At 36.3% G+C, this 26,812-nt stretch overlaps 1 protein-coding gene and 3 non-coding genes across 5 annotated transcripts in view; 2 read left to right on the forward strand and 2 right to left on the reverse strand.

Annotated features, from left to right (window-relative positions):
• Nucleotides 1-3,695: 3,695 nt before the first annotated feature.
• Nucleotides 3,696-26,812, reverse strand: part of LOC108680319 (lachesin) — a 70,490-nt gene continuing 47,373 nt past the window's right edge. The window contains exons 4-10 of one of the 2 annotated variants that reach the window (XM_047879858.1): nt 22,875-23,036; nt 15,652-15,780; nt 13,775-13,977; nt 13,175-13,256; nt 11,124-11,186; nt 10,429-10,668; nt 3,696-4,390 (exon numbers count right to left, since the gene is read on the reverse strand). In XM_047879858.1, coding sequence (XP_047735814.1) covers nt 4,281-4,390; nt 10,429-10,668; nt 11,124-11,186; nt 13,175-13,256; nt 13,775-13,977; nt 15,652-15,780; nt 22,875-23,036 — 989 coding nt within the window. In that variant the 3' untranslated portion in view covers nt 3,696-4,280. Of the gene's footprint in view, nt 4,391-10,428; nt 10,672-11,123; nt 11,187-13,174; nt 13,257-13,774; nt 13,978-15,651; nt 15,781-22,874; nt 23,037-26,812 lie in introns of both variants that reach the window. The other variant, XM_047879857.1, reaches the window with a different exon arrangement.
• Nucleotides 17,739-17,809, forward strand: Trnag-gcc. Its single transcript has one exon. It is a non-coding gene; the product is annotated as a tRNA-Gly (tRNA).
• Nucleotides 19,504-19,574, forward strand: Trnag-gcc. The gene has a single exon. It is a non-coding gene; the product is annotated as a tRNA-Gly (tRNA).
• Trnav-cac lies at nt 20,279-20,351 on the reverse strand. The gene has a single exon. It is a non-coding gene; the product is annotated as a tRNA-Val (tRNA).

The following is a 26,812-nucleotide window of genomic DNA, read 5'->3' on the forward strand; positions in this document are numbered from 1 at the left end:
ATGAAATTTCCCTCATATCTAAAAAGTAACCGTTTTTTCAAAAACGGTCACTTTTTCAATTTGTTTCAAGTACGGAAGGACTTTGATGCTGGATTACAAACGATTTGCAATTTGCACTGATTGTCCGGTGAGTTTTAATGCATATTTTGATTAAAATTACTTTAATAAAGTTTGTATATGATTTTCTTGTGTATCTCAGCTTCACACATTTGCCGGATGCGAATTGCATGTGACGTTTTCCCTGCGCAGGACAATGCTAGTGATTCAATTACGTTTATGCCAAACAAAACGTAAACAAAACAAATGAAAAACCCCAGATCGGTCCGTTTAAATTATTTCAATTTTTGACTCACCGAGGCCACAATAGCTCAATGGTATGTCTAGTTTCTAGGATACCGTGCAATATAACCACTTCACAATGCTCATTGATCAACCATAATCTTTAGTTGTGCGACGATCGTAATCTTTCAGTTGGAATTTAGTTTGGGTTCAGCCATGTGAAAGACGTGGTTGCAGTGCAGCAAAAATTTTGATGCTGGAAAGTTTGATGTAATCGTGATCATAGTTCGAGCTTTAGGAATCCAATTCAAGAATTATAGGATAGGACCATCAAGTACTTGGATAAAACTTTATGGCTACACACTATATTTAAGCTCTAGTTTTGATGGACATACTTCAAATATCTATATTACTTGGGAGACAATTGATATTCCAGGTTATGACTTTTGAATAATTTTCGACTAAAATATATCGATATGTCATTTAACATTCAGTCTCATGGCGGTGACTAGCTCGTGTTCTTTAAGCAGGAAGAAAAAAAACAGGAAAATAAATATGATCCGTATAGACCAGGAGTTAACAAATTGCAGGCGTGTTTACATCATTACTCTATTAAACGATTGCTTTGCAGTGTGTTGTGAAATTAAATACCTGAATTAAGTATAAATAGGTTCTGTTAATTATTATGTGAGGCTTGTTCGTTTTATAAAAGTCTGTATTTTAGAAAGCGGTTTTACATTAGAATATACAAATTTTCGTCGAGAAATGACTATATTTGCGGATGAATACAGACAGCCGCAATTAAGTGCGCTGTAGTGACATACTATATAAGCCTATCGACCAGAACTAAACTTCTAAACATCGATCGTAGTGAGAAGGCATTCTCATGGTGTAATTAACCTCAATTCTGTTTGTATAGAAACGTGTGAGTCCTAATCGTAAATGTTTTTGTTGTCGAATTTCTATTCATTTATTTATCTTAGGATGCGCTCAGACCACCTCCAAGATACTCGCGCTTGTCGTGGCATCTGCGTTAGCCTTTATGGTCCATTAATTTGCAGAATAACGTTTTTTATGAGAATTTGCGTCCTCGTGCTTATGATGAGAACAAAGTTGGATGCCGCGAGAAAGTGGGCAGCGCTGATCGTTTTTAAATTCAAAATGAGACTAAAATTTGTCTCACTTACACGTTATAATTACTTATACAAATATAATAAACAAGATGTTCCTGCGGGAATCGATTTGAATACGAGCTATAACAGAGAAATTACTCTCATTACATGAATTTGAAATACCTAGCTTAAATATTGTAATAGTGGTAGGAATAATGAGGTTAGAATTTGCTTCAATGAAGCTTTTAAATATTGGTATGCCGTAGTCGAAATAAGCAAAATAATTCCAGGCATATATGGGTGTTCTTTGCTATTCTTCATATGTGAGTTGTATTCAAAACTCTCGCACCTCAATGATTTTCAAATCTTCTCGTTGAATCTTTTTTCGTCGCGTGAACGATAATTCATTGCTCTTTTGATTTTTTTTGCAAAATACTGCTTGTCGTAATTTCGTCCATTATATTGCGAAGGACTCTCGAAGTGAATTGTCGTCTACATTATGGGTATGAATTTCTGGAAATATATTCTACAACAGAAACATCTCACATGGAACTTCAGTATGGGAAAATTTGTTTCTTATATTGAGGTACATTGTGTAAATATCTCTGTCAAGATGAGCCTATCAGTGTCTTTTATAATCATAACAACATTCGTCTTCGCGCTCTTACCATGTACGTAAAGATAAGACCAATTTTGAGGTGTGGCCGTGCAGTGTAAGTAAGGCGGGTTTCAATATTATCTCTAAAGTAAAAATTTTTCTTATTTTCTGTAACTGAACACAGAATCTTGTAGAACTATGAATAAATCTTCTTACATTGAGGTTGCGAGAGAATTAATCGTATGATGATCAATTAAATACGACACGACGTTCCATTCAAGTTTATTAATTCACATATTTTTAATCTAAGGATATATTACATCATACAAGCGAATTTGAATAATTTAAGTATCTTTACAGTGCAGGAAAACGATTTACATTGATTTATTAATTACTTTTATTACTAAATCACATTAGCGCGAAAGAAAATATAAATAAAGCTAGTCAGTTAGTGGCCACTAAACCTTGAAGTTCAATTATGATTCCATAAAGGATTTTCTGGATGAAAATTTATTTTCTGAAAATCAAAGTTGGCCTTGCGATGTTTTGGGATAAGGAAGTCTAATATTAAGAACGCATCGGACGTTTCACACTAGCAATGGAATGTGACATCGTTGTACGCTCAAAACGACGATTTATTACACTTACTTATATCAAGCCTTATATATGTACAAGTAATCAATTTATTTACACGGATTAATAAGCACGTATAGCACGTTTATTTACACGACCAATGAAAACTTGGCAGATGGTAACATTCTTAATTGCATTGAAAATGTACTGCGTGCTATGTATTGGTTCTTTATTATGATTGACATTAATTAAGGAATGAATGAGAGGGTAGTACATTTTCAAACTATTCGGTCCGCACTGTAATTTGATTTCATTCTTATTATTATTCAACCATCAAAACTGCTAATCGTTTTTATAAAGTCGTGCTTTGGAATCATTATCCAACTTAGCAATAAGATTTATCTTAAGCAACTTGAATTGATTAATCATCTTTTTTTGAAATATTTTATAAGTAATTCATGTTTTAATACTTTTCACATCCATACTACAAAAGTAGACAAGACGTACACTTACTTTCATTGAGTCGTTCTTCATATTATTATACATGCCAAACAATCAGGAAGAATTAAACAATATCTTCTTCACTTGAGAATATTTCTGTCTTACCGAGCCAAGAACTCGGTGTTGATAACGCCAAGCATGTTAAAAAATTGCTTGTAATTATTACAACACTTCTCTTTAACTTCACTTCTTGTTTGTCTGTCTGTCTGCTACAAATATTGTAATCAAAATTTAATACACTTCTACTTATCCTATCGATCTGAAATTTTGCCCACTTGTGTAAAGTTGGAGACAATGCATGAATCAAATGTCAAAATAAATGATTTTAGAAATTAAAAATTTTTTTTTCAATAATAAAAAAATTGAAAAAATAATTTTGTCAGCTCCAAATCTTATAACTGATATATGACACACTTTTACCTGTCCAATTGATCTGAAATTTTGCACACTGGTGGGAAATCAGAGGCAATGCACGAATCAATTAACAGAATAAATAATTTTGAAAAAAAATTTATATATATTCAAAAAATTGAAAATGTAATTTTTTAATTTTTGAAAATTAGATGAGAAATTCATTGTACATCTGCAAGATTGGAGATACTGGATTCTTTGGAAGTGTTGTCTTTAAAAAGTAGTTTTTAAACGTATATTATTTTTATTATAAGATCAAGGTTACAGTTTATCTAAATAACCCATTTTTCCACGTGTACTACTTTCCTTTGAAGTCCTCTGCTAAACTGCATTTCAATTCGTTTTACTTTAGTTCACATTATTAACTATAATGTTAACACGTAGTTACGGTGGTCTCTGTATAATTGAATTGCAGTAGTTATGTTTATATTTATATTGCAAACTATAATTTTAAAATGCTCAGGGCGGTCATTGCTGGCATTCGCTTAAAGTTTCACCTCAAAATCTCGTGCTTTAATTCAATGACTTAACACAAAATATGCATAAAAAGTTTTTTCTCCGAACACTCAATGATTTCCTTTCTCTGGTTGTTCATTTTATTCCAGTTTCAACACTTTCTATGTAAGTCACCAAGCTATGACCTTGCCTCCACTTTTTATTTAAAAACAATTGAAGATATTTGTGTTTTACTTTGTCTGTTGAGTTCATTAAAAAAATTTTCAGAATAATATATTTTCGAATAGCTCATGATTCATACTTTTTACATCATTCACGATTGAATTTGCAGTTGAATGGGGGCCGAAACTTCATCTGTGAGCGTCGAGGGTATACAAGGCGACCAAGACGCGCGGCCACAGCAGCAGCGTGGGAGCCAGCGCCAGCGCCGTCATGACTCCATACGAACGAAAGCAAGTCCCTGCGCACGAAATTCAAAGTTAGATTATGATTAGCTTCGTCAAAATTGAGGACAGGTCATTAGTTTATAGTTGCCTAATGCAGTGAAAATGAGGGAAAAGAATTTGCATTAAAATATTTATCATTAATATCGATTTTGACTCATGAACTATCCGGTCAATTTTCGGGAGAAACTAATGACATGTAGATGATCGTAGCAATTAGTTATACAACAATCGTATTCTGACTGCTTGCTTATTCTATAAGAAACAGGCAGTCAGAATACGGTCAACATCGTTCACAGCTTTTGATATAGAGGCAGCAGTCAGTCTCTATATAACGAAGCTGTTAAGGCCATTGCACTTAGACGGCGTATTGTGATGTTGCCAGCAAGGATGAGTGTCGTTTTTCAACTTCTTTGCCTCATCTGACATTTGATGCCAACCTAATGCAGCCTTATTGCCTCTCAGCTGCGATTCTGGTTACTAATTCCGCCCACGCCATCTTTCAAAGAAGTTTAATTCGTAAACGAATTATTCTGAATAATTCCCGATATTCGCTGTTGCTTGGAGTCTTCAATTTGTGGTAGACTAATACTCGAGAGTTCTATCTCTTTTCATCAACACGAATACATGAATCAATAACGCAACTAAACCCTTCAAAATTCCAGGAGGGCATTTACTACTCTCCATCTCTCAGCATTACAATGTCTTTTAGATTAGATGACAAGCGAGATTTTTATAAATTCATACAATGAGCTAATTTACATTGTATAAAAATTACTCGAGACCATTTTTCAAACAGTGATGAAGACCATTTGAAAGATTTCAACCCGAAATATTGTGATCTATCTATTGGAAGCACTTGCACTTACCAGGTTCCCATTAAAATGTTTCGAAATAGATGTGTGTTACATAAATAAATTTTATGTACCGCACGAAATATAATGTAATTAATTCATGTCATTCGGATAACAAAACATTATTATTTTAAAACTTTAGTTTTCGAATCACATTCAATGGCTACGAAACGCTAATCAAACGTGCAGGTATTATCCGAATTGATGGCGCCTGATTCTAAAATACTCAAAATTACTTAAGTTAGCAATTTATTTATATTTTCAATTATTCGCAACAAGGAAGCAAATTATAATTAAGATTAGAGCTGAACCTGCTAATCGTACACGTGGAACGGAATTACCGGTGAACGGAAAACTAAGCACAAAGTACAGTAAAGATTTTCAGCTCTACGACATAGTATGAAAAAGACAGCGCGTGATTCGTTTATAAATGCCTGGATGATAAAAAAAGGTTGAGTGTAATCCCACGATTGATTCATCTGCTGATTTTGATCACGTATTGATGAACAAACTTCCGATCATCACGTATACTCTCTTAATATTATTTTTGCTTCACTGTATACAACCTTTAGAATGCCTGTATAAGGATCAGAGGTTTTTCAATTTACTGAATCTTGAATCCGATTCAATATTGCATGACCCAACGATAATTTTTTAGCAGGAAAATTAAAATGCGATCTGGGTGTAATATGCATCACATGAGCTCAAGATGTTCTCTGAGTTGCACTTATTTTAACGGGAAGTAATTCAACTGAAAGATAAATATTCTTGAAAACATTGAAGTCATGAATCACTCGTAAAGCAGTTCTGCCAAAAGTCAGGTATTGTTCGTCGTTGAGCTGAACACATCCCCGAACCATCATTACATATTCTGAAGAAAGTGTGAGAGATCTTCACCTTGCTAGAAAATCGCATCATGTGAGGTCGCTGATACTGCATTAGTGCTGGAGCGGACTTGGTACGGCCACTCACTATACTCTTCAAGCCGAATATGATGTAGGAATTTGCTGGTGCATATCGGCCTTCAAAGAGACTAGCGAGACTGAGACAGGCCTTCAGTGGAGGCATTTTGTGCCAGCTTTGCGTGGTCTCCATTAGAAGCTTGCCTCAGTAGGCCTCCTGAGCCTCATGAAAAAAACCTGTACATATAAACGACGCATGCAGATACCTAACGTGGAATTTATCATGTTAGCCTAAGACCACTCAACGATGATATGAAGTCATGTTCTGAGTAATTTTTATAACTTTGAGAGTATAACTGAGTTTAACTTTATAAGTTAATTCGAGTATTGAGTCAGCATCAATGATTCCCATAAGCAGATTAGATTAAGCATTGTATCCGTTGCCTCATATTTCATCACATTTATTATCATAATTTATTATCAGAACATAACTGTTAGTTAATATTTGATGCGGCATTAGGAAAACAGTGTCGTCTGATGAATGCGCTGCAAACATTTGACATTTGCATTGTGCCTTGAGAATTATTGAACTTCTCCCTGCAAAATAATAAATGAATTGATTGTTAAATAATCATCTCAATTGCTGCCCGTCGTCTGAACAGTTCTATTCGCGTTCTTTGAAATTTCTTAACTAAAGTAGGAACATGGGACGCTTGATTGCATTTTATTCCCTTGTATGATCGTAAATTTTGATGTAGAAGAATTCCTGGATCTGGAGGACTTGCGTGGAGGGTGGAACTTGAGCGGGTTTATATTCGTGATTCTTTTGTTAATAATTTCGATAGGAAAAATATCCTGCGACTCTGTATTGGCCAAAGTTTGGCTTCAGACGACGCAAGGAACGAATATTGGCGTGCCTGGTCTCGTACTTTTTCAAAAGTTCTCTAACAATGACTAGGTAAGAGTTCACCCGGCATCTTTTTGCAAATTTTTTTGAAAGTCCCCAATTTATTTGCAGGAAATGTTGCATCTAGAAATAAAATAGTACTGCTTTATTTCTTCTCAAAAGATGATCTCTTGAAAGCATATTATTTATGCACTTGAACGAAAAACTTAGGAAAATGAAATAGCTTGAGCAAATCCACCCTATATATACCTCCCTTCCTGCCAAAGGTATAGATATCTTTTATAGGTTGATAAGCAAGTAAAATGATGGAAACCACGATAGTATTTATAGAAACAATTACAACTAGAAATAAATGAAAAGGTACTAACGCTTGCGTGTAGTAAAACATAGGCATTACTAATAGATAATCTCTAACTCATGAAGATTATCAATTGTATCATTAGCTTTCTATCGAATTTATTTTTAAGTGGGCCATTAAATCAGGAATCGAGCAGCCAAGGTCACGAGAAACTCTAGAATAGAACTTTAAATTCCTGTGGAACATGAAAAATAAACAAATATTTTACGGTGTAGAGGTATACTTGCGTTACTAATACGCGATTGTTTTCATGTTCGAATAATAGTTACCGAATATTTATTATAATTAACCAAACTTAGCAGACGTTCTTAGATTAGCATTTTTAACCTGAGCAGTTTAATGCCCTGTAAATCTAATAACAATGTACACAACTTATTTACATCTAAAGAACCATCAAAAATGGGTACAAATAAATTTTTTAGCATTCACTGGCTAAGCACGGCTCTCAACAGTGCCTTCGACTCGGCGCTTTTGCAAACAAACAACAAAGAGAATTTGCAATTGTTCATCCGATTAGTTTCCATGCGTGAGCTCGTCAAAGGAACGTGTTGCCGCACTTTCCTTCAATAATTAAATAATAATAATACATTCAATAATAATACAAAGACGAAGTGGCGAGCCGATAAGGTCTTTTTTACACCCGACGTTTGATGGCGTATTTTGGGCTACTGTTTCAGTGGCAAAAATTTGTAATTATTCTTAATTACGTTTTTAATTATTCAAAAAACACAAATCTAGTCTCCCAATGATTTTCTCACTGGAAATGGAAATTACTAGAATGACGAAAAGAAGAAAAAGTTATATTGATAATGTTCATTTATTTTACAGACATCAATTAGGATGCTTATTGAAATTTTATTCACAGAACACGAGGGAAATGTATCAATGCTAATTAGTGTTTGAATTTTATCGTGGAAATATCTGGGATAAATTCCGTGACATTTTGAATGCTAAGAAAAAATACTTGTACGCTCAACAACTTTATTTATTTCCACTTCAATAAACATAAGTATGGATGTAATGTTACAATTTTCTTACATTGACTTGCTAGGAAATGCATCAAGAACTTTTGTGATACGAAATTATTGATTGCCTGTGGGGATAAAAAATTCATGGACTTTGCGCAAGGCACTAAAGTTTTGGCCATAATTGGCCAGCGGTTCTCTTATTTTTCCTTGAAATGCTCGACAAAATCTGTAGGTATTCTTAGCCTTAATACTTGATAATTAACGGCCCTGATGAACCTCTTGTTATTACGAAGAGCTTCTTTGAGATCAAGTTAGGCAATTAAATGAGGCCGGTGGCGCAGCGCATTGCGATAATATTTTCTTTGGCATATCTCTCCTTTATTTAATACATTTGTCTGAAAGATGATACAATAAATGCACGTGACTGTAGTCATTAAAAAAATCGATCTGAATGATTCATTTCAAGCCGTATTTCTTGACAAAGTGACGGTTGTTCTAATGCACATCTATTTATAATTTCGACTATACGTTTTTTAGATACAATACAAAAGTTTAACCAACATAAAAAGTTGGAGAAAATGTAAAACTTCGACCTGAGCATGAATTTATCCAAGCCATCGATTGTGAGCCGAGAAACCACAAGCCGAAAGCCAATAACAGTCAGGTGAAGTATGCGTTTTTTCCAGCTGTGATCGGTACGAAAATAATGGCCAGCCAAACGAGGCATCTGATTTTTCACGTGAAAGAAGAAACCTTGGGAGTTGCGATAAAGTTTTCTAGAAGCCACATGCCCCAGGCTGCGTAAAAATGATTGACGATGCCAAGTAAATCGCCGACTCCAGAGAACGAATACTCGTGGCTGCAGGATCGTGGTGCTCGAATAATTTAGGTTTACATAAAATAATTTTTTTGTAAATTGTGCTGCTTATGTTTAACAAAATTACTGATAAACTCAAAGCATCAATTTACTGTAAGCATGAAGGTTTCAAATATTATTCTTGCCGCTAATTCTGAACAAAAATAAGATTATTTTTTAGGCCTTTTAAAATTCAACCAAGAAAATCGGGAGGGATAACGGAACGCAACGATTATACCTCGAAATAATGCCACTGCCGGTCAATCATTTAAGAACTTAATTATATTTTGTAATAATTAAAGATTAAAAGTTAGCTTTTTGGCAAATTGCAGTAAAGCAGGAGCTTGAAAACATGTACCTTCTGATTCATGTGATTTGTTAAATGTCCTGATTGTGCAATAATTAAAATTCACATCAAATATCACCGTCACCTAACGGATTTTTGGGAAAGGATCATTTAACCTCTTGACCTCCTGTGTTCCATGATGATGCCCATAAAAAAGTATGGTTGTTGTGAAAAGAAACAATTAACAAGCAACGCTACTCTTGGACAGTATTACTCACATTGAACATTTGTCCATTTAGCGGAATTGCAAATTTATATTGATTTCATTATAGGGTAACATGGGGCAGCGAGCCCACTGCGGGTCACGGGCCCATAGCGGGTTTCTCGCTAAGTATGGCAGATATTGGCCCGTGTTCTCATACAAAATAGTGTTTCATTAAAAATTGAATAACTCTATAGGCGTCTAATTCACATCATACATTCCTCATTAGTTGCACCTTTAAACAAAACAAAGAACCACCTCGTATCAATTAAAACTTCATCAAAAATTTAGTTTAAAAAAAGTGGGGGGCGCGCTGCCCCACGTTACCCTAATAGTTTTAGACTCGCCTGGATGCACTAGAGCCGTCACTTCTTTCGTGGTTACCTGCTTAAGTTGACCAGCGCCATTTAAATTACCCGCAATGTACATTGTGGGTAATTCGACATCTCGTTGCTACTGGAATTCTAGTTTCTTTATATTTAAAAAAAGGGTTTATTTTAATTCTCAACTTCGCGTTTTTTTCTTATCCGGATCTCCAAAGAACTTATTAACCCCGATTCAAACCATATTTTTTCTATGCTAATATGATTTTTTGGATTATTTTTATTGTAATTTTTACTATAGTATATTTTTATATCTAAATTAAAATGTTTGCTATTTACCTGCACTCATCCCGAAAAGTGAATATATGTTCTGGGGGGAGCGACTGCCATCGCTGCCACGGCTGCCGTAGTTGCCTGGACTGCCCTGCTGGTTACGGGGAGGATGAGAGTCCCTGTTGCCCAACACCCCACCGTAGCCCCCTGACACGCTGCCACTGTCGTAGTCCGTGGGGGGCAGAGGTTCCCCGTATGACTCCTCTTTGCGGGGACTGTACACCTCGACGTCGTTCACCCCGTATTCTGCTTAATTAGGATTATGAAATGATTAAAAGTATGATGAGCAATTCCCAGATTAAACTAATAAAAAATATCACTCTATGAAGATTTTACATTTTGCAAATGTTGACAGAAGCCATAGAAAATTATGAAATTAATGCCCTAACCTAAGTATAAGAAAGCAACAATCTATATTCAGAATACATATTCAGTACAAAGCTTTGATGACTCGAGGTAACTGGCTACACACATTCATAGCAATGTTATGCAGATAAATCGCTTTAGATAAAAAAAGTTCATGCGGAGGTAATAATCATCCTTAAAAGAACCACTTGTCTTATTAATAGCTTTTAACGGAGCCATCTGTGCTGCTAATAGGTTTCAACAATAGAAATTTGTACTACTAATGGGTTTCAATATAAGCCATTTTCACTGCCAATAATCTGTATCAACATGTATTATAAATATTCAAAACAAACCTCGTGAGTCGGTACCTTTGATGTATTCTTCTCTTTGAGGTTCAGTGACTTGAACTTTCAGCTCTGAAAAAAGATTGTTGCGTATTAAGGTTGCTCCGTAAAAAGAACCAACAATAAATAATACATCGTGCACTTCCAGTTCTTCGATTCAACGAGGACCTCGATGACTGAAATAAAAACACTCTCTGGAATTAACGACAATAACGAAATATTGTTAATAACTTTGCTTTTATCATTTAATTTCATATCGTTAGTCAACTGTTTGAAAATAACAAATTTAGGTGTCGAATTAACTCGTAGGTACCTGTATAGAACAAACTATTATTAAGACATGGAAGAAGCAAATTCAAGTCATCGGGGGGTAGGTATAAAACCGACTGAACTGAGCGATGCAACAACAGGAACGAAATGAAGGAGAGGAAGCCTTGAAAACTCGGCAACGTTTGGGACAGCGAAAAGCATTCAAGCGGAGATTCGAGACCGATGTGAATATGCGCCAAAATCTTCTGCTAAATATTTTTTAACGGAAGCTCCAATGGACTACGTTAGAGAAACTTGAATGACTTTTTCTTTGTAGTTAGGAATGAATAATAAATAATGGAAATAATAAATGCGGGAAATTCACCTGAAATGTGCAATAGAGAACGCCAAATAAAATGTATGGGTTCTCATATAGTGTTATCAGAATTCAAAACGCAGCTCAGTCGCTCAAAACTAATTGACTCCCATTAAAACTAATATATAATTCATTTAATGAAAAAAATTTAAACCATTATTAAAAAAACAAATTAGAGCATGAAGCAGCAGTTTTCTTCACATTAGTTCAAGCTTTTGGCAAGGCGCAGGTTATGTCAAAGAAACAACATATCTCACATCTCCTTTAGAAGAAGGAATATCTAAATAGGCATTGCCTCCATGAAGTTCATTTCAAAGTTGTTAATAAAAAGTAGCCGAGAGGAAGCTTCGCAGGATATTTGCAAATGCGAAGAACTGTGAAGAATCGGCAGCTCTTCCTGACCCGACATCAAAAGTCCCTCATAGCGAAGCTTGTTGACATTCTCTCTAAAATCACGCAAATTTTCTCCATGGACTCCAACACGGTTGGTGGAAAGCGAATTTTAGTCTAGGCGCATATTTTATCTTCTGCCTTCTTTTTCAACACGGCATTTAAGCTTGCAGTTTTCGATAAAAATAACCATTTTCAAAAGCTCCTTCACAATAAATAACTTTTTCAAAAGCTCCTTCACAACATAAAATTGAACACCAAATTTCAGCCCAAATATAAACATTTGATTGCAGGCCAGTTTCTGCATATAAAGAATAACACGAGAAAAATGAAACCTAGAGCACCAGACTTCAACCTAAAGAATAACATTTGATTCCCTACATTAAATGCGTATCATAAAGAAAAACACTGTAATATTCATGGATGAGCAAAGGAGAAAAAATAATACCCTTTTAGGGTTGCTGAGAAGTTACATTTGTTAGTAATATGGGCTGTGCACTTTAAAGGTGACTTAGTCCCAACAATTATCAATAGGTCAAGATATTGATCGGGCTAGACATGTAAATAAGAGTTTCAGAATACAAATATTCCCCCATCATACGGAAAAATCAAATTTTCATCACAAATAAAGCATAAGTGAACAATTGTTTATAATAACCGTTTTTGTGGTTCTTTTTCCATGAAAACAGAATGGTTGAAAATTTTAAAATATTCACACTATACAGAGGAAACAATTTTTCATGGTGTTAGACAAATTTCGATCGTTTTTCCCCCAAATCAGCAACTGCAATAAAAATAAATACTAACCTCAAAATTACGTTAGGTGCGGGAATCTATAGTAGGAGCACTACATGGTAATTTAATACAGTAAACGATTCATTTCGGAGAACAACATAAAGAAGGAAGGAATTAAACGTAAAGAAATAAGTGAACGAGTCTGAGCTTATCGGACATGTACACACAGTATATATAATCAATAATAAGTAAGGCCACACAGCGCGGAAACTTGAAAAGAAAGCAAAATATATATCATAAAAATGCTTACCGTGCAGCTGTACCGTGTCTGCTGTCTCACCGAACGAGTTGCGGGAGCTGCACTTGTATTGACCGAAGTCATCTGGGGTCAACTGCACACGAGTATCATGTATTGTACAGATTGAAAGTCATTTTAAATTAGATGAAATATTTAGTATTTGTTTACGTGGTGTTAATTAAGACAGAAAAATATGCATCTCTACTTTGTTAAAGGTGATGGAAGTATATTTCCAGTAGAATTTTTTGGTACTATGTTCAGAGAGGAAATGAATTTCATACCATAATAAAATCATATTATTATACCTGATTGGAAGTGAGAAATTAATTATGATGATAATATATGAACCTTAATCTTCGGTGGTGTACAGATAATTTGAATTTTGTACAACATCAGTGCCTTCTGGAACACAATACCGCATTAGGTATCGTAACGCATTACTAAAATATTGCAGTGCCTCCTCCTTGCATTACAAGATAACAATAACATTCATAACAATGTTATGCAGACAAATCGTTTTACATTGAAAAAAAAAAGTGAATGCAGAGGCTACTTTTGTGAAAAAAAGTGAATGCTGCGAGACAGTGATATGCTTTATGAGCACATACTCACGTGGTTAACAGTTAGCATTACAGTGGTCCTGTAGTGTTCCTGTTCTTCAGTGAGGCTGTACTTCTCATTGGACATGATCATGTTGCCTTGATACCGCCAATACGTCACGGCTTTAGGGAAAGCTTCTGTGCGGCACCGTAGAGTTACTGAGGTGCCGAGTGGTGCCGACATGAGCTGATTTGGGACCACCACTGTCGGGGAAACTGTAGCAAAAAACATTTATATTTATTACATAAATATATGGCCAATTAATATACTCATGGATAGACACCTAGTGATGTTAAATAGTATAGTTAATGAAATGAATTGATAAACTACTTTGTTTGGAAAAATTACGCATTTTTGAACTTTCACGTAAATGCACGAAAATTGATACTTCATTGAAAGTAGAAAATAAATTAATATTTTGACGATTTATCATATAAATCGATAAGCATGCGAGATAACATGCAAAAATGTTCACGTAACGAAATTGATTGGCGATCTTGATATCATCGGTCGAAAAAGGAGCGATATTATAAGAACAATTCAAATATTCCAAGCAAACTATTATTCTAGCAACTTTGTCGAATGCTGATGTTTTCCGGCTTGTGCGGACAGACCAATGAATGCCCGCAAAAATAAGTCAAATTTGTTGATACTGCGCTGGTAAAAACAGAGCCTCCTCGCTTGTAAGCCAAAAGCGACGGAAGATATGAAAATCCAGTAAGGTTGGCAATCAGCACTTATGAATTTTTTTGATTTATGACCGGTGAGTGGGAAGAGAAGGGGGGCGAGGGAGGGGACGTTGGTGGGGTGGGTTCGACAGGGAGCATAAATTGCTTCACGAAATTCAATAAGGGAGCACGTAAATTTTGGCCCCATCAGGTCGTGTTAAAGCTTCAGCTGGCATCGTCAAATGCGAGATTTTCAGGCTTCATCAACAAATTCAAGTGATGATATTACACAATTGTTATTAGGAGTCATACAGCAGGGGAAAGAGGAATTATTATGTTATCAATTCGCTAGTTTTAGAACTCAGTCTACTTTGCAGATGCTGATTTACTGAAAGTTATTATTTTTAATTTAGTCAAACTCTAAACCTCGTTCTTTCGGTTTCACTTATAATTTAAGAAAGTTACTTCATTTCTTTATCATCGATAATGCCAGTAGCATGAAATTTGTAGAAGAATAAGGTCAATTATTTTTAAACAAGATCAATTTGCTTATTTATAAGCTATTAAGTTCTAAATCAACCCATAGCTAAATCAATTGAAATGAATATCATAAAACAAGATAAATTTAATTCTATTATTTTAATGCAGCTTCTAAAAATAGGTAATTTTTAATTGAATAAAATATTTTAAAATATTTAATAATTAATTAATAAATTTCAATTAATTATTAATTACGAAACGACTACAAAACAAAGAAGAAAACACTTCGATATTCATAGAAACTTATTTTCGGTAAAATATCATCAGAAACTAACTTTCACGTACGACAACTAATGATTTGAAATAATATTCTATAGTCGCTTCAAAATAAACAACTGAAAAAGCTGAAAGAAATACACCAGCTTTTGGAAACCGTGCGACGTCACACGAAATGATCGATGAAGATGTGAGCAGTTCTGGAAATTTTTCTGTTAGTTCTTGAATAAAACGACACTCGAGTGATTATTAAAAATTGATGTGGAATAGTATTGCACTATTACTGTATTGATAGTCCTAGTATACTATTTCTGTAATTTGAGCACCATACTAAAAAATAATTTACCATTCGTATAAGCACGGAAACTAAATACTCAATTTGAATTATAATTCATATGTTATCTACAATTAAAGTAATCAATAACTATGATCCGAGTCAGGAGAGAGTGGGTCGCTGTGACCCACATTGCACGGAGAGCTCGGTGCGCTTGGAGACGGTGGGCGGCACACCGTTGCTGGCGATGCAGAGGTACGCGCCCATGTCTGATCTCGTGACAGAGCGCAGGTGCAGTGAGGTGCCTTCGTAGCGAGTCACTGCGCATACCAACCGCATCAAGAGATTTATTATAGTTTAGTGGTAATATAGGTATGATAATATAAATATAATATAATATAATATAATATAATATAATATAATATAATATAATAGTTTAGCGGTAATAGACATCATTAACAGTTATAATACTCAAGTCATACTATATGGATGAATAAAGTGGATATAATTTAGGAATTGCCAGGAAAGGTGGAGATACTCAACAAAAATCATGTCATGCATTTGTTATTCAGATGTAGGATTCTCGCCTGCAGACGCGAGGTACAGTTTTTGATTTGAGCTCATGGAGAATTGGATGCTGATATTAAAATCTGAGCTAAATGTGAAATCACGTGAAAGAAATATCAAACTTGATATTAAAATAGATACGGCCTCGGTCGTTGAGGTTCATCGGGCAATCCACCTGAGATCGAAATATAGATTACTACTTTTAAACGTAATTTCATATCAAAAAATATCGTCCACATTTTATATGGTTTGGCGATCTTTGTGATACACATACAGGTAATAATGAAGGGAACCCCAAGCCATTTTAGCGGAGGCATGGCGGATTAAGCTAGCCCATTATGAGAGGGATTAGCGCACGAAGAACAATGTTAGAAGTTTGGTAATGAGAGCCTGATGATAATTTCTGCTGTTGTTTACATTGTTAACAGAATGTGTTTAAAGAATGTGCTCAAATATTTTATTAACTTTTGAAATAGGAAATGATAAGCAAGTCACGCGTCTGTGATCTACATCATTTTGACTCGTTAATATAAAGTTGAGCGTCATAGCTGGATTATAATTATCTAATAAAGTTACGAGATAACGAGATAACACCTCTTCAAAAGTAAAGTTATGATTTTGCGTAAAAATACGCTATAAATTTACTTCGGAAGTCAGACCCAATTTGGCAACTTCTTCGTTTATTTTTTTAGGACACTTTGAAAACATCCCACAGAGGCTCGTGCTCTAACTAAAATCTCAGAAACTAGTGAGCGTACGCGAGCTTTGAAGCAGACCTGACCAGCACTATATATACGACCGTGAGCATTTATTGATTTCGGGAATGATTACCACTATAGCGAAATATTGAGGAACAATTAGAGGAAAACTAATTTAAAGTCAAAATCTTATAGAATTCGTTCGATAATTGGAACAAATCATTTATCATTTGAACCCTCCCTTCCAAAAATAAAAAAAAACAGAATGATATTATTAATAATAATTTAAGTTAGTGCATACGGCATATTTCTTTAATTAATAAAAATAATTTCACGCTATAGATTCCAACTTTACCTCTGAAAAGAAATTTAAACTTCTTGAATTGTTAGAATAAACCATTATAGTGAAAAACATTATCCAAAACACAAAGGGAAAAAGATTTGATTTTCTTGAAGGCATAATTCCAGAACAATGTTTCTACCTAAAATTTTTTCCACAAAGGTACAAAAATGTCTTAATATATATATTCTTCCACATTAATAGTTTTTTCACAAACTTCAACAGACAAGCTGTCGATGAGATTCAACAGCAGCAATGATGGATCTGCTTGCCCATTGATCGACAAGGGCCTTATTCAAATGAGTTTATATTTGGGTTGACCTGGTCAAATGTGCGTTCGATGGACCCTTTTTATGACCCATAAGCTGGTATATACTCGCATAATAAAATATGGGCAGTATTGTCGATCCTCGCACGCACTCCATTATTTATCTTATCACACACGTGACAGCATCAAGCTGAGCTTGACTGATGGAAATAATACGATCCAAAGCTGGCGACGAACGCGGAATGCAATAATATAACAATTAGAATATAGCGTAAAAGTTGCCAAAAGAGTCAATGTTTGAACTGAAAATGAAGCTTAAAATTTTGACCTAACATATAAATAAATGGAACAAACATCAAATAGTTTTGCATATCAGCTGGAAATTAGGATACCTCAAAAATAGTCGCATCGGTGGTTCAGTGGTAGAATTCTCGCCTGCCACGCGGGAGGCCCGGGTTCGATTCCCGGCCGATGCATACATTTTCAACGGCCTCATAATGGAGGAAAAAATATTGCCACGGAAAATAATAAGTTAATTACATAAAAATGATCTCTATAGAATAATTACGTCATGTCAATTGCAGGGCTCATTTGAGAGAACTCGTAGATTACATCTCTATTGTTATCTATGAAATTAGTAGAATCTGCAATCGGACAGTGTTCGAACCGCATCGAGCCTAACGCGTAACAGGCAAAATTCAACTACAGATAAAAACAGAATTAACGACTTTAAACATTACGTTTATGCATCATATTCTCGGGAGCGCAGCTTGCCAATCAGCTTTGAATGAAATGCATAGCATATTTCCGTAAGGCCACCAATTAGCCGCGGATTAAGCCTGCCATCACTAGCCAGCCCATGACATCATCTTGTTTGAGATTTAAAGATGTTTACACCACCATATACGATAGCGAATAGCCTAGCCCTAGACCCTAGAGTATAACGATCGTCCACCAATGAACTAACTATACATCGAAACATTACTTCACACCATGACTATAGCTCGAACTGTAACAAGCGAACAATGGACTGCGACCATTCGGCCTAGCTCGCCAGGGGAATTGCATGAAACCTGCCGTGCACCACCAAGCCGCGGCTCGAACATGACTTCCGTCACAATTGAGTAATTTTTATTTCGCAGTAACTGAGGTTAGGTGTCAGATTAGTAAAGTTTGATTCCAAAATCTATCGTCCATCAACGAGTGGTCGTTCGATCGTGGGATGATTCGACGCAAAGGGTGTATAGGGACGGGGTAGACTTATAGGAACAATATCAACAGAATATTGGTTATTTGCGTCATACGATGGTCATTGCGATACGGTGGTGTATAGGGCTCAGTGTTAACCAAGAATTTAAAAGCAAAGAAAACACCAAGTAAATCCACAAATTCCAATGAAAATGTTTGGGAGAACAGATTCATAATCAGTTCAATAACTTTAAATACTGCAATCAGTACAATTAGTAGTGAAAATAAAAATAGACATGAATGGATACCAAAACCTAAGTAACGATAAAACGATAAACGAAACATAAAAATCTGTCGGATTGCAATTTCAAGAAGAAATGGACGTTTAATTAAGACAAGGGTCCCATATTAAAATATGCACCGGTTCTGAAATCCTTAAATCTGAAACCAGAGAGGCGGAGCCGAGTATCTTGAAATCACTCTCAGACAGTCAGGTCGCACTGTTTAGCAAGAAGGCACACAGCAGAGTGTGAAGGTCTGGAGACTGGCAGGTTGGAAGTTGGAACGATAACTCCTGCCGTGCACATGGTGTTGAGACACGGATGTAGAAGTTACCTACACGCAGCAACTTAGGGTGAAATAATTTTTGGGCTCAACAGAACAAATGACCAGAACCTTGGATCATACACACGTTAAGACCTTTTTATATTGTCAATATGAATTCAGGTAGATAATTTTTCACCATAAAGTTTTTTATTTTAATAACAATTTACCTAAAAACATTGAACCACTTTAAGAACCTACCTAAACTCCTCATGGAATTGTTAATGCTATGTATAAAACGATTTCATATCTATTAATCGTTTTAGTATGCGCATAATGATTCGTGTAGAACGAAAGTTAACAGAGTTCAATTGAAACTAAGTAATTGCGGAAATAGAAATGGTCATAAACTCAAAGATAGGACATACTTAACGACGGAGCATCGGTGGTTCAGTGGTAGAATTCTCGCCTGCCACGCGGGAGGCCCGGGTTCAATTCCCGGCCGATGCATACTTTTAGATAATAGAATGGGGGTGGATAGCTAGAGGTCAGCATAGCCCAAGTCCACAGTGCGATTCAGATACCTTCCCGAGCGTAATGCAGCCGGGCATCTTCACGGCTTTTAACACAAAGTACCAACCACAACAGCGCATTTCAGCCACAGGCCGGAGCGCATACAGGCCGGAGCGCAGACAGGCCGGAGCACAACTGGCCGGAGCGCAGCAGGCCCTACCGCAACAGCTACTCCTAACGTAACCTAACCTAACTTAACATGCGCCGCCTGTTGCGGTAGGGCCTGTTGCGCTCCGGCCAGTTGTGCTCCGGCGCTGTGGAGCAGTGGTTGTGTTGTGCAAAGCGGATTTACTGTTAGCCGGAGTTACCCACAGCTCATTGATCTGAGGCTATGTGTAGATATTGCATGCTGATGGTCGGCGTTGGGCCCAGGGCCGGTTTACTAGTCAATTTTGTTACCCACGGCTGCGCTCCCATAGAATGGAAATGTTTATAATGGTACAGTCCTGGATCAGACTAGAGTAATTTATTAGCAAACAATTTGAAATGCCAATGTTGAAACTTGAAATATATAAGCCAGAGCAGGACACCTTATAGTGGCAGATGTTTATTTAATATAATTATTGATCTAACGCATTTTCTGCCACTTGGGCATAATGCAGCTAATGTTTTTTGTATGAATTGCCACGGATAAAATATATTGTTTCCGCCCGGGATCGAACCGGGGACCTTGCGCGTGTGAGGCGCACGTGATAACCACTACACTACGGAAACCCATGAAAGATTAAACCCGCTGATACTATCCATGTTAACAGAATTTAAAGCCTGACCTATCGTGGAATATTCTTTCGGGTTTCAGGGAGTAAAAATTTTAGGCCTCAAAAATTGTAGTTAGAGGACACGAAAGCATTTAATTTTCACAACAATATTGATGAAACTATCACTTTGAATGGAATTAAAAAATATGGACGGTAGTTCATGTCCTGAAGTAATAGTCAAACTTCTTTCAAAAATTCCTAAGTATATTAACTATTAACAAAGAGAGCACGTATTTTAATAATAAAGATAAATAGTATATTTGTCTAATAATTTTCAGTGTGTGATGAAAGCTTATTTACTGAAAATATTTGAAGCACAACTTAATTTTAATTTGATATAAAAACCAGCATTGTTCCTACTAAACGGGTAAATTTTTTCGACTGATCAATTTCGAAGCTATTGTTTCGCACCCGATTGATTGTTTCAATTTATAAGGCCATATTTTCAGGAGACACTTCATGACATTGTAATATATCATCAACTTCATCCACATGAAAAAAATAAAAATAGAAATTGATAATTTGGGGAGGTACGCAAAACAAGGCGGAGTATTATTCAATCAATTAGAAGCAACGTTATATACAAAAACATGGTAATGCAGGAGACTGAACTGAAAGGAAGGAGACTGAACTGAAAGGAAGGAGACTGAAACTGACAATAAAATTTAGTTTGTTGGACGAGATTCAGTCATACGGAGCTGACCTGTCAAAGATTTAAAGCCTAAATTAATATCTGTGAAAATATGCACCGCTAAGCTGTTTTTAGTTATTAGTGATATCAAGAAGCACAGAAGTTTAAAAATTTCATTATTCCAAGCTTCTCACCTGCTCATTCTGGATGTTCTGGATAAACAACTTTATTCACAATACCCAGCACTAAGGTAAGTGACGAGACGGAAGACAAAGTCTATTACAGAAATTTCGCCCCTTATACAATAATGTCCAACATTTGGTAGCATAACGCGCCATCTGTGTACGAAAACCATACAGGAAACACGACCTTCTCCAGAACTGAATGACGGGCACCAGATACAAAAGCCCGGAAGATTTATTATAACAAACCTCGTCAAAATTTCACGACACTCGTGCCCAAATCTGCGCAGGAAACCGCGCCGCGCTTCTGGCTGCCGTCCAACAAGTCAGAGCAATAATGATCACGACGCGTGACCGCGCAGCGAGAAGTTCTATGCGGAGTGCGGCCTACACGTATGTTCGTGCTGAATGTTTCACATACCACAGAAATATATTGACCAGAAATTAATGGTTGGGAAAAGTAATCGAAAAATTTCGTCGAGACTAGACAAGTATCCAACTGGACAAGTATCCGACAGAAGTGAAAATATGCAATTCATAACAATTTTTACGCATAAGTGTTTGTACGAGTTAAAATATCCGAGTGACTTGTGAATTTAATTCTATAGCTGAAGTGCACGTTCATGTCTTTTATTTCTTCCTTTAAATAAGATAAGAATGAGTAAAATAAATCGATTTCATTCGGAAACTAACACTAATATATGTATCCTGGAGGAAAAAAAGGTACGGAGCCTCTCCGATGAGATCGAGGCGAAAGCCCATATATATAGGTGTCATTAGGAGAGCGTGTGCAAGGTTTATAATATGAACATTTAATGCAAATAAAAAGTAAACAAACATTTCCGACAATATATTGAAGAAAAGTATGTTAATCGGAGCGAAACTACTTTCGGAACCAAGTTATACGTGCAGAAATTAAACCTAAAAAGTCTCCATTTTTATATGTGAAATACCGTGTTGCTTTTCAGCTTCAATCCAATAACAAATAATTCTATAGAATAACATAGTCTCTCTTAAATTATAGAGAACTATAGTATGACGACTTCATCAATTCTATATTAATCCTTTAAAAAATAGGGATGGAGGCTCCTGTCAGAATTTCTAATCAAAGCTTGCATGTGTCATCGTGGGCAAAGAAAAAATTCTATTTCAGCGATATTCTGTACAGATAAAATAGAGGACTTTAATAAAAAGATTCTTCCGATTTACACAAGTTAGAATAGCTTGCTGTAATAATGTGTTTTTAATGATAAAATTTGGGTCCACTTTAAGTCACAATTTAAAAAGCCTTGGTACCTGATAAGGTTTCAATTAAAATTACTTCAATCAAACATAGTCATAACCTCTTACATATAATGCAGTTTATAATTACCCTATAACCCTACCCTATAACAACCTTTAAACTCATGAATATTAAAATTGCCATATCCTCACTGATTATGATGTAATGGGCAAACTTCTTTCTTAAACACAGCAATAAGACTGTATTTACTCCAAATTATTCACTGTAATGGGCCTGACCCACCCTGCATACCAACATCAATGGCCTGACCCACCCTGACCAACATCAATGGCCTGACCCACTCTGACCCTCATCAATGGCCTGACCCACCCTGACCCTCATCAATGGCCCTGACCCACCCTGACCCTCATCAAAGGGCCTTACCTTTCTTCCTCTTGTCGATGGTGATGTGCTTCTGGTCCTCTCTGACCCAGCTGATGTGTGGAGGCGGGTTGCCCGTGGCGTGGCAGCTGAGGGTGGCGTTGCCGTTCTCCTGCACCACGACGCTGCTCGTGCTGCTGCTGCTGTCTAGGATCTCTGGGGGAACTGATGTACATGCATTACATTAATTATCATCTTGATATTGATTATTTATTGAAATAATTATAAATTGACATGGAACAAAGAACGCACTTTTATTATTGCGAATATTAACAGTACTCATACAAAACGGCTGAGGCCACAAGCCACTAATGACGACCTTCGCCTGAAGTCACATGGAAAAAAATTACTATAACAGAACAAAATTGTGAGCAAAACATTAAAATCAACCTACAGATAAGAAGTCGTACAACTCATCACAATAATATGGAATAAAATATGTTTAAAGTTACAGCCATTAATTCAAGTAACGACATGCTAGTGCAGGAGTGCAGCCAATTAATAATTCATTTAATTTATCTGATTGAATGTTGCAAATTTATTGAATTTTGTCGAATTCACTCATGTTGTTAACTTCTTGCACACTGTTGAATTCATGAATGTTTTTACTTCATGTGCGTTGTTGAGTTCGATTACGTTGTACGACTTCATGTTGGAAATTTATTATCAATATAGCTACATTGCGCCGCCAAACACCATGATTTTTAATGTAAATATATAAGGCCACGTTGTGACCCTAATACTAGATCTTATATTATCGATGTAGCTACGTTGTGACATTAACCACTATAACTTATAAGATCTCACAGTCGATATAGCCACGTAGCGCCAACAAATGAGTAAATAACCTGAGTATAGAAATTACTCACAGGGATTCTGTTGCAACTCTTCCTGTGCAAGTTAAAATTCCATCGTATGAGAAAAGTACATTCGCTGCGTTATTATAATATATTTTAGGCAGGATTGTAATGCAAGTTAGAGTTCCATATCAGCTCTGCGGAATGGACATATATAAATGCATTTCCTCAAATTTTTGAGTAAATGCAAATATCTGAAATTAAAATTTTCTAAGTGCTCACCATATAAATATTATGCGCGGTTATTGTGTTCCTCTTCCCACGAATAATTGAAGTTATATAAAAAAGTTGTACAGTAATTCCTTATAAAAACTCCCTAATCTATATATTTCAAAAAAGGCCAAACTGTAAACCATTCGTTTCTAATTTGTTGTTGTTATTCTAAAAAAATGCGAATATGAACCAAAATTTTATGGCTCAGGCCGTATGAATAAAATAACTAACTCACGAATGTCATTCAAAGATAACACAAGGTAGGATCTGAAAATAATGAATTTTACAAAAATTGGAACATATAACCACAAATCACAATCCAACCTGATCATTAATGATGTTATTTATTGGCATTTTTCGAGGGTATTTCCATTCGTATTTATCTATTAGATTATTAACCGACAAATTGTTATCATTGTTAATGCATCTCGAGTCTCGGCAGGCATAAATATAAGCAATATATCGAAACTATAAAGTCGAATTTCAACCCTGAAATCAAATATTATTTCTTTGAAAATTAATTATTTTATTTTGCCGCCACGTTTTTTATGAAACCCTAATGGCCAAAATACAATCCCAACTTGCCCAAATTAACAAGTTGTGTTCGTGCTCAAGCGGCGACGCAGGCAACAAGCATACAACACTCATGGAAACAACATTAAAATATTTTGACCCCAACAGCCGCACATTTCGCAAGAGAATATTTGTACGTAGCTCATATTCTCTTCGTAGCGTGTAGCCTATGAATAAAGAGGGAAACCAACACCTAGCATTTTTGTATGTAGCTCATGCGTGTAGCTTTTGACTAAACATGAAAACTAACACTTGGCATATTTTTAGCTATAGTAATAAAATGTAAAGATTTCTCAGTGCTGTAGGTGTCTCTTTATGTTCTGTACATTGTTCTTACCATGAACAGTTTGTCATTAAAATGTAGAATAGGTGTTTCAAATAATAGCTCCTAAAAATTCATTTCTCAAGTACCATGCAATAAATCTTCAATAGACAGAAAGGTTTATCTTAAGTAACCTAAGAGAAGAATGTAGGTCAAACGATACGATTGGGCCTAAATTACGTACATTTAGTTGTCGGTTTCAAAAGCAAAATAAGCGCAGTCCAAGCATACAATGCGCCCCGTAAACACGAGGACGCACCAATACAATAGCTCAGCTCTGCGACCAGAGACTCGGTCTGCTGCAGCGATAAACTTCCGCTTATCTTCTATCAAACGCATTGCTTTGTCTCGAGAGACCAACGCTGTACATACATTAAAAAAATATTTCCTGTAAAATGCAAGCTAACAGAGATGTTTTCGGAGTAAAATAAGCCACAATGAATCGTCCGGGAAAATGAAAGTGAAGTTGAACCTATATTAAGGCGATGAAAGATAACTCGCTTCCCAAGTTAATGCAAGAAACTAACGCGTGGAGTGAAATGTACAGAAAAGTACGTATGTAAGAGAATGCAAACTGACAAAATAAAAGATAAAATTGACGCAAATATAATAAATAAACAGAAGCGAAGCCGGATGGCGGTGAACTTCCGACCTGAAAATGTTATGTTATATTTTGTAGAGCAAACGAGCGTATAAGTGCAAAATGATCTTGAGATGAGCTCGGGATATTAAGTTCGCCTTATCTTCCTAATGTGATATTAACAGGGTTTGCTTTATTTTTCCGGATGCTAACCGACACTCAATAACAATGAACCCTTTAATTATGAAACAATTGGGGAGGTCAGATCAGCACCTAAATATTTGACACAATAAGATCATATAAGAGAACCTATGCATTCTGAATTTCCTTACACGTCATAACACGAGATCCCCATCCTCATCCCAAACCCACACACCAAACCCGGATTCCAATAAAAATTTAACACAATCGTCAAGCGTAATGCAGCGGCTGGAGTTCCGTGCCTACTTGCGGAGCCACAAGTGCGGATGAGCATCAATTAAGAGCGTTGGTTTCGGGCTCGACAGCTGCAGCAGAGTCTGTGCGGCAATAAACAGCGCATATCAGCACAATATGGCGACCATAAAACTGCTCTACAACTGCCAAGGGGCGACTCATTCTTGGCTCTCTGACCGCCTCTGGATAACATCTGTGACACGAAGCCCAACGCGATATTGGAAGCGTCCGAGCAGAGCTTGGGATGGAAACGCTGCATGAGGCCGCACGACAAGCTTTGCTTAGGCTAGCTGATGTCTACTGGCTTTGCTTTAGTCAGCTGATGCCAGCTGGCTTTTCTTTGGTCAGCTTATGCCAACTGGCTTTACTTAGGCCAGCTGATGTCAAACTGGCTTTGTTTTGGTCAGCTGATGCCAACTGATTTTCCTTAGGCCAGCTGATGACAACTGGCTTTACTTTGGTCAGCTGATGTCAACTGGCTTTCCTTAGGCCAGCTGATGGCAACTGGCTTTCCTTTGGTCAGCTGACGTCAACTGGCTTTGCTTTGGCAAGCTGATGCCAACTGGCCCTGCTTAAGTCAGCAGATGCCAACTGCATGGCTTAGCTTAGGATAGCTGATGCCAACTGGCTTTGCTTAGGCCAGATGATGCCAACGGATTTTCCTTAGGCCAGCTGATGCCAACTGGCTTTGTTTAGGCCAGCTGATGCCAACTGGCTTTGTTTAGGCCAGCTGATGTCGACTGGCTTTTCTTTGACCAGCTAATATCAACTGGCTTTACTTAGGATAGCTGATGCCAACTGGCTTTCCTTTGGCCAGCTGATGCCAACTGGCTTTACTTAGGATAGCTGATGCCAACTGGCTTTCCTTTGGCTAGCTGATACCAACTGTATTTGCTTTCGTCAGCTAATGCCAACTAGCTTTACTTTGGTCAGTTAATGCCAACTAACTTTGCCTTAGCCA

This window comes from Hyalella azteca, unplaced genomic scaffold, assembly GCF_000764305.2.
Source record: "Hyalella azteca isolate HAZT.00-mixed unplaced genomic scaffold, Hazt_2.0.2 contig4003, whole genome shotgun sequence".
NCBI lineage: Eukaryota > Metazoa > Arthropoda > Malacostraca > Amphipoda > Hyalellidae > Hyalella > Hyalella azteca.